Source organism: Musa acuminata, chromosome BXJ3-4, assembly GCF_036884655.1.
Source record: "Musa acuminata AAA Group cultivar baxijiao chromosome BXJ3-4, Cavendish_Baxijiao_AAA, whole genome shotgun sequence".
Classification (NCBI taxonomy): domain Eukaryota; kingdom Viridiplantae; phylum Streptophyta; class Magnoliopsida; order Zingiberales; family Musaceae; genus Musa; species Musa acuminata.
In genome coordinates, this window is record NC_088352.1 from 34,677,889 (window position 1) to 34,691,028 (window position 13,140).

Genomic DNA, 13,140 nt, shown 5'->3' on the forward strand with positions numbered 1-13,140 from the left:
ACACTTATATGAGGGGAAACTAAATCGCCCAATGTTTTTAGAAAGAAAAATAATGTACACTTAGATGAAGTAATTAACATTTGTTGGTTTAGTACTAAGAAAGGGATGGGTATGGCATTTGATTCCGGAGGAACCCTTGATAACTTTCCCATGTTTCGTGCACCGTCGTCGCAAACACAGTGGAGGGAGAGGGGATAAGAAAGATGCATGCAACCGTGCAGATGCGGTTCCCATAATGTCTTTAATGCCTTCCCTCCGTGTCTTGACTTCCAAATGCCGAAAGATACACTCCACTTGTTCTCTCTCTTCCTCTTTTCATTTCATCTCTCTCCTTTTCCTTCTCTTCTTGTGGTGAGGTGGTGGCGGAATGCTTGTCACCCTGCACTGTTTTAGCTCCCTCTCTTCTTCAACACTTCCCTTCTCCTCGTCCTCTGTGAAGAAGAAGAGCTTCCCAGTTTAGGTTGATCTCCGGTGCTCCTCTACTGTTTGCTTCGATGGACGGGCGCACTTGCAACGTCTGCTTCGGCCGCTTCTCCGACGGCTACGCTCTTGGCCGTCACATACGCTCTCACGTCACCTCCACAGCCCCTCGGTCGCGGTCGTGCCGCCCTGGAGATTCCCACTCCTCCGTCTCCTCTGGTCATGCTGCGTCGGAGCGCGACGTGGAAGAGGAGGAGGCGGTGGAGGTGGGACTCTCTTATGGCCTCCGCGTGAACCTCCGGAAGAACTTCCGGCTCGTGGACTCAGAGTTCTCCTCTTCCTCCTCTTCTTCCTTCGCCGCCGACGAGCCAGCTGGCCCCTGCGTCGTCGTTCCAGACTGGGAGAGCGAGACGGAGTCACCCCGCGCCCGTCGCCTCCGAACGAAGAAGCGCCGCCTCGGGGCCACTGCCCTTACGCCGGATCAACCGGATGCGGAGCCGGCGAGCTCCGTTTCGTACGCGACCCCCGACGAGGACGTCGCCCTCTGCCTGATGATGCTCTCCCGCGACTCCTGGGCCGCCGCCCGATCGCGGCCCCCGCTCCGGAGGGGAAGGAGTCGGCACCAGTGCGACGCGTGCAAGAAGGTGTTCCGGTCGTACCAAGCGCTCGGTGGCCACCGGGCGAGCCACAAGAGAATAAACGGTTGTGTCCCGGCCGTGGAACGCCGAGTCGCCAGCTCGGCCGACGGCGTCGACACCAACGCCGATGCCAGAGTCTACGAGTGCCCCTTTTGCTTCAGAGTCTTCAGCTCCGGCCAAGCTCTCGGCGGCCACAAGAGGTCGCACTTTATGTCCTCTGTCACCAACAAATCGCCGTCGAGCACCTCCCCTGTCCCCGCCGTCACCAACTACGTCCGCAGCTTCGGCCTTATCGACCTTAACCTGCCGGCGCCAGCGGACGACGACGTTGAGCTGTCCGCCATTTCCGATACTGAAGTTCCTTTCCCTACCTCAACGTGTGGCAAGCATGCAATCTAAGCACTCTCTCTCTCTCTACCCACAGTACAAAGAGAGAGCAAACTAAGCCTAAAGACGCAGAAACACAAAAAGGGTCGAAGTTTCGAGATAAACTAAGAAGCTTCAACTCCTCCTCTTCCAGTCTAACACTGGATAAAGCTGGTGATTTGATTATGTTGTTGATATTGCCCTCAAACAGGGGAGGAATGCAGAAGCTTTTCTTCACCCTTTCCCTTCTTCGAGCTCTCATCCTTTCGCGAAGCTTTCTCTGCGGGTTACTCCTGGTCTGGGCTGCGCGAAGAGCGGCTTCGATCGAAGTGCGCGGTTCGGTTTGGGTCCAATTGCACACTTCGTAGGCGGTTCGAACCGGAACAAGAAGAAATTGAACCGGGTCCCGCAGAAGCTATTTGGTGGAGCATTGGAAACTCTTGCTATACCAAAGAAAACACCTACCCGTCGTTGCCAGTTTCCATGGCATGTTTTTGCTTCTCGCAACAAAAGCATCGAACTGTTTTATATTTCCTGCAGATGCTTCTACCACAATTACGTGAGCGATTAAAGGACTGCTTGGAGTGTACATGATGCGCGTGAGGGTGGGAAAGGAATAAAGTAGGAGGGCGAGAAGAATAACACGTATCATGAGATAGGTTGGCTGTTGTCGACTGGGGCAGAGGGAGGGAGAGAGAGAGAGAGAGAGAGAGAGAGAGAGAGATAGTTGAGTGTGGGGTTGCGGGCTTTCCACTCTTCACACAACTTTCAAGCGAGCATTGGAATGGCCAAAGGAACAACTCAAATAGCTGCTCACTGCTGCTGGTTACTGGCTCAGCTCCTTTTCTTCCTTTCTTCCCGTCTCACTTGCACTGGGAATCTCAATCGTAACAGCATAAGATGAATCTCTACTTGCAGGGATAAAACAAGATAATCTGAACAATATAACTACGAGAAATTTATTTCCTTTAGGTAGGAAATCCATGGTCTCCATGTTGCTTAAGATGGCCTCGTGCATCCTTGACTTGAAATCCATGGGCTCGAGTAGATTTGACACTTAAAACAGGGCAAAGACTTCTATCGATCAAACACCGAGACATTAAATACGGATTACTTCCATGCAGCACTCATGCTAAGTTACAGATTCGACATCTAAACAGAGAAGCTGCCACAGAGATTTACTGCAGTGCTCTGTTGTCTCATCGGGAAAGAGTCGACGCATGCAGATCAATGGCAACGAAAAGTACTAGAAGGCTGCATAGAGATGAAATTAGGTTCTTCGTTCCACAGAAAGCTATTCCCGTCAGAAGATGTGAGAGAATTCATAGAACAATTAGTATTCGGCATCCACAGAGTTGACTGATTTGATTGGTGATCAGGGGAAGCCATCATGGTGACGTTTCTTGCATGCACAGTGAGGTAAAAAAAGATTTATCAAAGGATATGGTAATCCTTCACATTTGCGCCAGTGGTGTCCATCAAATTGCTGTGGTTTCAACTGTGATTGCTGCACTTCCAGAAACCACAGCTGCCCACAGTGACACTATTCTGCCTAGAACCATATATATTGTGAGTTATAACTCAATTAAGAAGCATTTCTGTGTCATTATGATGTTTATAATTAAGAAGCATTTGTTAATAATGTGTCATTATCACTTGGCAAAATGAAGTATCGAGGCTTGGAAGATGATGATGATCAAGTGTTTCACTTTTGCTCTCTGCCTTTTTCACTTCCCCTGCCTATTTATGCAAGAAGAGTACACAGTTACATGAGGAAGGCAGTAGCTGTGATGATAATTTGTAGATTGACGGTGGACAAGCAGATCTTTATTTGCAGTGGATGTTCATCCACCTCAAGTCTTTTCTCCTTTGCTTTTGTGCAGATTTAACTTCAATATATATATATATATATATATATATATATATAAAAGATTATATTCTCAAGTGACTGTAATAGAGAATCATTAAGTATCTTGGAAGCAAAAGATATAGTATGATAGCTCCAAGTATAAAGAATCTTGAATCATAATGCATGCTAGTCCCTTTATTCAACACATGGCTTGGTGAGGATAACCATATATATATGAAATATTGGCCTTCAACATGACTTTATATGAGGAAAGTATTAGGTTTTACAATTTTATATTTCATTCTCAATTTTTTATATTTCCCCTTATAAGTCCTCAATTTAAAGATGGAAGAGCTAAGAAAAATATACTGAAAGCACTTCATGTATCCAAACAAAAAAATTAGTTTACATGAAATCAATTAATTTCTTAAAAAAGACTTTGATTGAAATTAAGCTCTTAAACCAACATTAATATGTGCACATAATATCCCTGAAAACCCTAAAAGCTTGCATATATGTTATTATAGTTAATCTCCATCAACTTATATTAGTTAACTAAAATTTGAAACTCCAATTTATATTATTTTTTTATAAAAAATATTCTTATTTTTAACTCAAACAAACTAATTTTTAATACAAACTAAAAGTGATTAACCTAATTTTTTTAGAAAAATATTAACAACCCTTTTTCAATCTTTTTCATATATATATATATATATATATATATATATATTAAAATTAAAGTACTTGATGGCTTGATATATACTTTAGTGACTAACATATTCGGATAACCTATTCTGAGAAGATTTGGACACAATACTTTCTACACTCTTAACATCTTGATTAATATCATTACATCTACAAGTTTAGGTAAGTAGATGAGATATGGGATGTTATTTATGCATTTTATATCCTTAATAATTCGAGATCAGGATAATGTAACATTTCTTTTAATTTAGTAATTTATGTTTTTTACATTTCGAGGAATACAAATTTCAGGAAAAAAATCCCAAAAAATAAGGAACTGCCAAACCGCAGGTTAAAAGTAACAGAAAAAAACTCTTGTTTTTATTTGAGGAAATCCCTTTTTTCGCCTCTTTGGCGGGTAAATAAAAAAAAGACAAAAATAAAAGATCAAAGAGCGAACGCGTATAAGTGAAGCTCCGTAGGGATGGTGGGATGCCGGCTGCTTCCAAACCACAGTCTTTTGCTGCTCCCACTCTCGTCGATTCCAAGCTGCTTTGATCGATTCGCTGCAATCCTCACCGTCGTTGGTAACTCTCCATTCCTCTCCGCCGCCCAATTTCCACCTTCCATTTCTGCTTTTTTTTCTTGTTTCTTCTCTCGTGGATTTCTTTTTCCAATCCGTAAGAACGACGACGCACGCCGGATCTTGGTTAATTTGTGCCTTTGGCCCCGATTCCCTCCGAGGAACCTATAATGGCTGAAAAGTTGGGAGCTTTAGCTTGATGAATTTGTGGAGGTGGTGATGGGAGTTGAATAGATCTGAGGGTTGTTGAGGTGAATGCTTCCTTTTTGTTGAGGAGGAGGGGATCCTTAGCTCGTCGGTGTTTGTTTCTTGTATCCGATGGCCTCTCCTCCTCCGTTCTCGTTGGCGGATCAAACCGATGAGGACTTCTTCGACAACCTCGTCAATAATGATGATTTGGTTTTTGCTGGATCTGTTTCCGAACAGGCAACCACCGAAATGGGCTTTTCTAATATGAGCATCGATGATGTCGGTCTTGCATTGGAGGACTCGAGGCTGGGGGTTTCTGGATTGGCAGCGACAGATGGAAACCGTCAAGAAAATGGGGTCATGCAGTGTCCCGGATCTCCCAAACCCAGATCCTTGGTGGTGGAAAGCAGTGCAATTCCCATATCAAGTGATTCATTTACCTCTAGGGTGGAAGTTGAGAACTTTGATTCCAAGGACGAGCGACAACTGGAGATTCCCATATCGGCACCATTACCAGCTCGTGACAATGTGGTCGCATCTGGAGGTTCGACGGAGACCAGTTCGGAGTTCGGATCTCCAGGTTCGTCGCTGGGGAAGAATACTGGATCAAAGGAGACGGCTGTAAAGGAGGTGCAATGGAGTGCGTTCAGAGTTGATCCGCCGCAGTTTGATTCAGATGGATTTGGATCCTACACAGACTTCTCGACGGAGAATGTGGGTGAGTGCGGCAACAAGCTCGAAGCTGAAGTTGACCAAAAGTGTAGTTCTGCAGACAATTCAGCCGCTGATGCATGCTCATACTTCGAGTCCATTGAACAACAAGATGCTCAATGTTATAGCTTGCCGAGTGAACAAACTCCAGATGTGAATGAAGCTCAATACTGGGAGAGTCTCTATCCAGGTTGGAAGTTCGATGTTAGCACCGGTCAGTGGTATCAAATTAATGATTATGATGCAGCAACAACCGCTGAACCAGAAAACAGCAATGCAATGAATGAACAACAACATGATCAAGACAAAGTTTTGGCGGCTGGTAATGGAATTATTATGGACCAGTGTTCAGAGGTTTCTTACTATCAACAGTCTGCTAACTCGGTGGTGGCAGAAACAGCTGAGGATAGCTCCACTGGTTATGTTTCCAACTGGAATCAGGACTCTTATGGTAGCACTGAATATCCACCTAATGTGGTGTTAGATCCTCAATATCCTGGATGGTACTATGACACTAACATCCAGCAGTGGCACACACTTCAATCTTACACTCCGGCCGTTCTGGCAACAACTGGTACTATACATGGCCACTACAGCCAGGTTATGGGAATTCACTGGGATGGCTCTAGGAGTAAGTCTGTTGAAGAAAACATGCAACAACCTGAACCAGTGGATGAGGGCATCCCTGATTTCAATGACAATCGGCAGAAAATAAACTTATATAACACAATGGGTCATGCAGCAAACTGTATGGATGTCCAAGTAGGTACTAGGGACCTGGAACCACTGTCAAATTATGATTTCGGCAGTAGTAATGGTGCAACAAGGCTCCAGAACTTTCTGCCTACAAAGAATATGGACCGTGTTAATCAGCCAAAAGTTGACCAAAGCTTCCAGGCATACTTATCTCATGGGCATCAAGGCAATCAAATGGCAACCTACCATTCTCAGCGATCAATGAGCTATGAAAGTCCACCATGTTCTAGTTTTTCTTATGCTCTAAATGAAGGCAGATCCTCAGCTGGGCGTCCTCCGCATCCTTTGGTTGCTTTTGGTTTTGGTGGTAAACTCATTCTCATGAAAGATGCAAGCTGTTGTGGCTCAAACTTGGATTATGGAAGGAAGGTAGCTCTGATAACTTACTCTGTTAACTTTTCTGATTGAATTTTAGAATTTAAGAGTTTGACAGAAATCATGTCAGTTCTTTGTTGCTCTGAGTCTACGATAGCAACATAAAGTCTTTTGATCCTGTTTTTGAAACTGATGCTTTGATCTCTTTCATAAAGGATTCCATCGGGGGTTCAATCTCCATTCTGGGTTTAATGGATATTTTGATGAAGAAAACTGATGATTCAACCACCATAACTACTAAATGTAGTTATTTCCATGCATTGTGCCAGCAATCTTTTCCTGGTCCACTTATAGGTGGCAATGCCTCAGCAAAGGATGTGAACAAATGGATAGATGACAAAATAGCACATTCCTTGGTAGATGCTACTGAAGGAGAACTGCATAGGTTGCTTCTTTCATTGCTGAAAATATTATGTCAACATTATGGGAAACTTCGATCTCCTTTCAGTTCTGACCCATCAGTTGAGGTAAATATTTGATTGGTCTTCTTAAGCTCATCTTTTTGTACTTTAATTGTATCTAGTTAATGCAACTTCCGATTATGAACTTGATATTTTTCTGCCAAATTCATGTTTCATAATGCTCCATGAGATGCATTTTGCTGGTTTTCTTGTAAATTCTTTTGCACCTGTATAAGCAATATCCATAGTAAATCATTTTGATGATTGGTTTCTGGAAGCAAAGTATTGAGGTTGCAGTTTATGCAAATGCAAAAACTGACAATGTAGGCTGCCAATTAACCAATCTTATTGTGTCTTTCTAGGATCTACATATTTAGATGATAAAGCTCAGTGGAAGCATAGTTAGTGAAGCCATGCTTCTGCTTGTTCAATTAGTTTCACTAAGTTTACTTAAGAGGAGGAAACTGACGTACTTTATCTCGCTGGGGTTGTGGTTGAAGTTTTAGAAATTCCCCTAGAGAAAATATCCCATTATTGCATAAATCAGTCACTGACTAGCCATTTATTCAACATATTTAAATATCTCAATGTGAAACAACTGGTTCCTCAGACTTTTCTTTGCATAAACATTTTATTGTTACTTATGCATAATATCCGCAAACTCAATACAGGTTATATGCTGTTAATTAGGACACATTCCTGTATTGAGCCACTGATGGTGTTTGGGCTACTAGAAGTGATATTTATTGGCTGTGGCATATTCTTCTATTCCTATGATTATGGGGGGAGTTATCATGTCTTGAGCTGTAGAAACGTATGCATAAGGAGTCATCTTCTTGAGTTATATTTGTATAACTACTTTAAAAGTTAGCAGTCGTTACCTTACATGGTTTATGATAAAGAATAAAATTATCTGATCTGGATGCTTCTTATCTGTTGTACTAAACGATTACAAAGTCTTTTCTTGTTATGTCATATCTTTCATACCTTTGTTAACCTCTACAGCCTCTTACTCCAGCTATTTGTTTCTTCTTTTTGCAACTTTGTAATATAGCCATATCCACCTCATCAAGCTAGACTCATTCTACCTTGGTTGCAGTTCTAGAGGACCATGAGGAGATCTTGTTGCAGATATTTTCCTGATCATGCAGAAAACTTAACATGTTGGATTATATATACTCATTCGGTTGCATAGAAGTAGATTTATTGGTTACTGACGTATTTTATGTAAAGATTTCTTTCTTCCTTACTACCTGCCACTCATTCAATCCGTTGATGACTTGATGCTGGTCATCACTTCATTGATCTTTGTGCTGTGATCTTTTCAGAATTAAAGGAAGCTCTAGGCATCTTTTTCACACTAATCTAGTTAAACTTAAAGACTTTTATTGTTTTGATCAAGATGGTGTCTTGACATGTTAGTTTTGAGCTGCCATGTATTAGGGAACATAAAAGGTGCATACGTCACAAGAAATTGATAACTACTAGGGATACTTTGAGATTTTAGTTTTAATAGAGGATTTTAGAGGACATCATATGGTGGGGAAGGAATTGGAAAAGCTTATCGTCATACACCTCCATAACAAAATATTAATATAGTCAAGAGGCTAGTTTTAGACATCAGGATACTATTTATTTTCTTTATCATTACTTTGGCCTCTACAGGTAGCAAATGGCAGTTATTAGCCTGTGAAACGCACTGCAAATAAAATTTACCTTTTTATACAAAATAATCCATGTTGCCTAAGTGGGGCTATCTAGGTCCCTCATGGATTAATATATTATGTTTCATAATGAGGAATTCAATGTGCTAACATTTTCTTTTTCTGGATAGGACACCGATGGTCCAGCATCTGCCATTACTAATCTTTTTGCATCTGTTAGCAAGAATGGTACTTCTTCGGTGCAGTATGGCTCTATCACAGACTGCATGCAGTACCTGCCTACTGAAGGTGATATACAGGTAAAATTTTATATTTTCAATGTTTTTATTGACACATTATATAATAAAACTTTCTGCCACTTGATCAGGGAGCTGCCATTGCAGTGCAGAATCTTCTTGTTTTTGGTAGAAGGAAGGAGGCTCTTCAATGTGCACAAGCAGGCCAGTTGTGGGGACTTGCTCTTATTCTTGCAGCACAGCTTGGCGAGAAGGTATTTGACATTTTATTTTGCTAAACTGATAATGTTTCCAATGTTTTTCAAAGAGCTTCCATTTCCTTTAAGTTAATGATTTGGTTGATTACTTGCAGTTTTATGTTGAAACTGTCAAGCAAATGGCTAATCATCAGTTCATATCTGGATCACCTTTGAGGACATTATACTTGCTTATTGCTGGACAACCTGCAGATGTATTTTCTTTCAAGAACTCCTCAGATAGTAGTTTTCCCACTTCTGATAATGCACCAGAACAGTCTATGAAGGTGACAATAAATCAGATACTTTTCTAGAAAGTGACTAAGCACTTCATGTCTCGACTCAATGTTTAAGCAAGATGTAAAACTTATTTTGAGCAACTCTCTTCTTTGTTTAGATTGTATATGTGATTTCTGATGTCACCAATATAATACAGGTCCTTTCCAATGGAATGCTTGATGACTGGGAAAAACATCTAGCTATTATTACCGCAAATAGAACAAAAGATGATGAATTGGTAATACTTCATCTTGGAGATTGTTTGTGGAGGGAAAAAGGAAAGGTTTGTATTTAGTATTTTATCCTTGATTAAATCTAGCTAAGGATCTTAACTTTTTTCTATGTTTAATATTCTCTGTACCTTTGATACAGATATCTGCTGCACACGTCTGCTACTTGGTTGCCGAGGCTAACTTTGAGTCATACTCTGACAGTGCAAGAATGTGCCTTCTTGGTGCAGATCACTGGAAGCATCCTCGCACATATGCCAGTCCTGATGCTATCCAGGTTGTGCCCATTTTCTTTCATCATTAGTTTTGGTGGATTCTATGTAGTATATTGTGGGTTTTTTCTTTGATAATGTTTTGTGATAATCGTTATGGTCATAAAGTTAACCAAATGATATATAACCCTATCCTGTTTTATTGTGATTGCATCCTGTTTCTACTGATGTGGCTGATGATTTTAAGCATACGTAATGGTTTGTGAGTTAGTTTGTTATAGTGATTATATGCGATCGTATGCTTCTAAATGTTTGTAATCTATGACAAGTAAACCGGTAAACTAGCCTTTTTCCTTTTCTTTATCTTTTTCCCAAATGAAGCTATATGTTGATGTCGGATGTGAAGAAACTAATCTAGTGATTATCTATGCTGGGTCAGTAAACGCTTCTGCAAATAGCATCTGTATGCATAGTCCCATGTTAATCTACTGTCCACTTTGTTGATATAAAAGGTTCTGGTGGGACCCCCACTATGGCTTAAACTCTCCTTTTTCTGCATATGCAGATTTTGTATATTAGGGATTCTAATAATTCTATCTCTTCCCCCAGCTCTGCCTCCCTTCCTGGGTGGGGTATTTCGAAATTTTGTTAGGGTCTAAAGATGTGAAAATGATGCTTTATCTTGATGTTTGATTTCTTCTCAACTTTACTTCTTCGTATGTGACCTTTTGCCTACTTTAATCTATTTTCAAACTAAGGTCTATTGTTGACTTTTAGATGGAAGCTGGCATATTCTGAAATATGTTTGATAAGATTTTTGTCTTAGATGTTTTAAATCTTAAACAATTGAACATAACAAATTTTCTTGCAGAGGACAGAGTTATATGAATATTCAAAGGTGCTTGGGAATTCCCAGTTCATCTTGTTACCATTTCAACCATATAAGCTTGTATATGCTTACATGCTTGCAGAAGTTGGGAAAGTTTCTGATTCCTTGAGGTTGGTGACACTGTAATTAGTTCTTTTCTTGATGAATTTTCCTGAGCTGGTATTTGTCCAATGTAGGTATTGCCAGGCATCCTTGAAGCTGCTGAAAAGTTCTAGTCGCACACCTGTTATTGAGATGTGGAGATCGCTATTTTCATCTCTAGAGGATCGCTTGCGAATGCATCTGCAGGTACAATTTCCCAATCCACTGTTTACTACCCATAATAATCTCCAGTTTGTTTCCCTTGATTTATATTCATTATTACTTTTTCAGGCTGGGTATAGCACAAATTTGGACCCTGCAAAACTTGTTGGTAAATTATTTACGTCAATTGATAGATCCATCCACCGCATGATTGGTACCACGCCAATGCCTCAGAGTGGCACAAATGGCAAAGAATATAATTCTGTTGCCCCAAAAGTAGCTAACAGCCAATCCACAATGGCCATGTCATCCTTAATTCCGTCAAGTTCCCAAGAAAACTTGAATGATTGGGCAATAAATAGCAGGACTATGCACAGCAGAAGTGCATCAGAGCCAGATTTTGGCAAAGCCTTAAAGCAGGTAGATTCTTTCCTTCAGCAATTTTTTTACAGTAACACAAACTTTATTGTAAATGTTTATACTACATTCTTGACCATGTTCCATTTTGAGTTTGTGGAATTATATTGTGAGCTTTCTACTACTTCATTCAGGACAAATCTGTGGATTCAATCTCACCTGACTCAGAGAGCAAAGCTTCATCACGTCTAGGCCGTTTTGGTTCTCAGATTTTTCAGAGGACCGTAGGGTGGGTCTCGAGATCTCGTTCAGAATGCCAGGTACATTTTCTGATGCCTCTCAATTTTGAAAGAGCAGGACTTGTATATTTATTTAAACCACATCTTACCTTTTCAATTGTGAATGAAGGCAAAATTGGGTGAAAGAAACAAATTTTTTTATGATGAAAAACTCAAGAGATGGGTGGAAGAGGGTGTTGAACCTCAACCTGAAGAAGCTTATTTACCTCCTCCTCCAACCACAGTTGCCCACCAAAATGGGATTTCTGTCAATGACACCAATAGTGCCTTTAAGAGCCCAACTCACAATGCTAATGGAATACTGGAAACCAGTTATCCTAGTCCATTACAACATGCTTCAGGGATCCCACCCATATCGCCTGGCCCAAACCAATTCTCAGCCCGCAACAGAATGGGTGTAAGATCTAGGTGGGTTTCTCACTTTTACTACAAGGAATTATTTACTGTTAATTGTGGCAAAAATTATGTTAATTTGGTCTCTTTTCTAGATATGTCGACACATTCAACAAGGATGGAGGGGTCTTCACAAATTCATTCCGGTCACCCTCTACTCCATCTGTTAAGCCAGCAGTTGGTGCCACATTTTTTGCTCCTGGCACGCCTGCAACTTGTGATGTTACAGCAGGAGAAAGCACTTTAGGAGCTTTGTTGCTTTCTGAATCTTCTACTACAGTAGATAAGGAAGCATCATTTTTATCATCATCGCCACCACCGATACCTTTAACTGTGCAACATTCTCCTGGCATGGATACTAACACCTTCTCTAAAAAGGATGCAGCAGCAGTGCTGCAAAATAACAAGGGCTCATTCTCTAATGGTTCACCGGCACCATCATGGACTGGAAAGTACAACACCATTTTCATGCCTACGATGGCTGGAGTGAACTCCTCTGAAGATGGATCAAATGTGCCATCATCCTTTGTCCATGATGATTGCCGGAGCAATTCATCTCTGCAGCTTAATTGGGTTAAAATGGGTGATGACCTTCATCAGGTTGAGCTTTGATGTGTGGCTGTCTTGTATATCCATATATGCCTAATAAGCTGGTGGCAACAGATGATATATATGACGCAGGACCCAACAGCTTACTGATCATGGAAGAGTTTCCGTGAAAGAGTTTAGTATGCTTACAGAGGCACAATCGCAGTCCTTGGATACATTCTTTTAAATTAAAAACATGTGGATGCAAGTTTCTATATAGAAATTGTTGTGAAGGTTTACGAGAAGATGAGTCGGATCAGACGCTAAATAATTTCTTCTGAATCACAAATAACCAGCATTGTCGTTGTTCATAAGAATGACAATGTGGGGAACAACTTGTTCTTCTGATTGTTTGTATAGGTAATCAGCTAAATTGTAAAGTGTGTAAAACACAATTTATGGTTTAATATTGTGTCAAAACTTTTCTTTGGGATCACTTGGGTAAGCATCAAACTCTCACTATATTATTCCAAGAAATACATGCTTGCCACTTATTGCGTGGTTCGAATACAAATATGAATGATGGAATGATCAGAAGA

The 13,140-nt window shown here is 40.9% G+C and overlaps 2 protein-coding genes across 4 annotated transcripts; both read left to right on the forward strand.

Moving 5' to 3' along the window:
* The first annotated feature begins 207 nt into the window (after window positions 1-207).
* LOC135634807 (zinc finger protein ZAT9-like) lies at window positions 208-1,669 on the forward strand. Its single transcript, XM_065145420.1, has one exon. It carries the CDS (start codon window positions 495-497, stop codon window positions 1,455-1,457), a length of 963 nt encoding a protein of 320 aa, XP_065001492.1. The 5' UTR covers window positions 208-494; the 3' UTR covers window positions 1,458-1,669.
* A 2,757-nt stretch (window positions 1,670-4,426) lies between these two features.
* Window positions 4,427-13,037, forward strand: LOC135636584 (protein transport protein SEC16B homolog). Of its 3 annotated transcripts, XM_065148387.1 has the most exons (14): window positions 4,427-4,547; window positions 4,970-6,568; window positions 6,730-7,041; window positions 8,810-8,938; window positions 9,007-9,129; window positions 9,228-9,398; window positions 9,548-9,673; window positions 9,763-9,897; window positions 10,704-10,831; window positions 10,898-11,009; window positions 11,094-11,384; window positions 11,516-11,641; window positions 11,730-12,028; window positions 12,109-13,037. In XM_065148387.1, the coding sequence occupies exons 2-14, from the start codon at window positions 4,982-4,984 to the stop codon at window positions 12,623-12,625; spliced, it is 4,056 nt and encodes a 1,351-aa protein (XP_065004459.1). In that variant the 5' UTR covers window positions 4,427-4,547; window positions 4,970-4,981; the 3' UTR covers window positions 12,626-13,037. The 3 variants fall into 3 exon arrangements, with proteins under 3 accessions (XP_065004459.1, XP_065004457.1, XP_065004458.1); XM_065148385.1 differs by having other exon boundaries at window positions 4,449-6,568; XM_065148386.1 differs by having other exon boundaries at window positions 4,449-6,568; window positions 9,028-9,129.
* The last annotated feature ends 103 nt before the right edge of the window (window positions 13,038-13,140 follow it).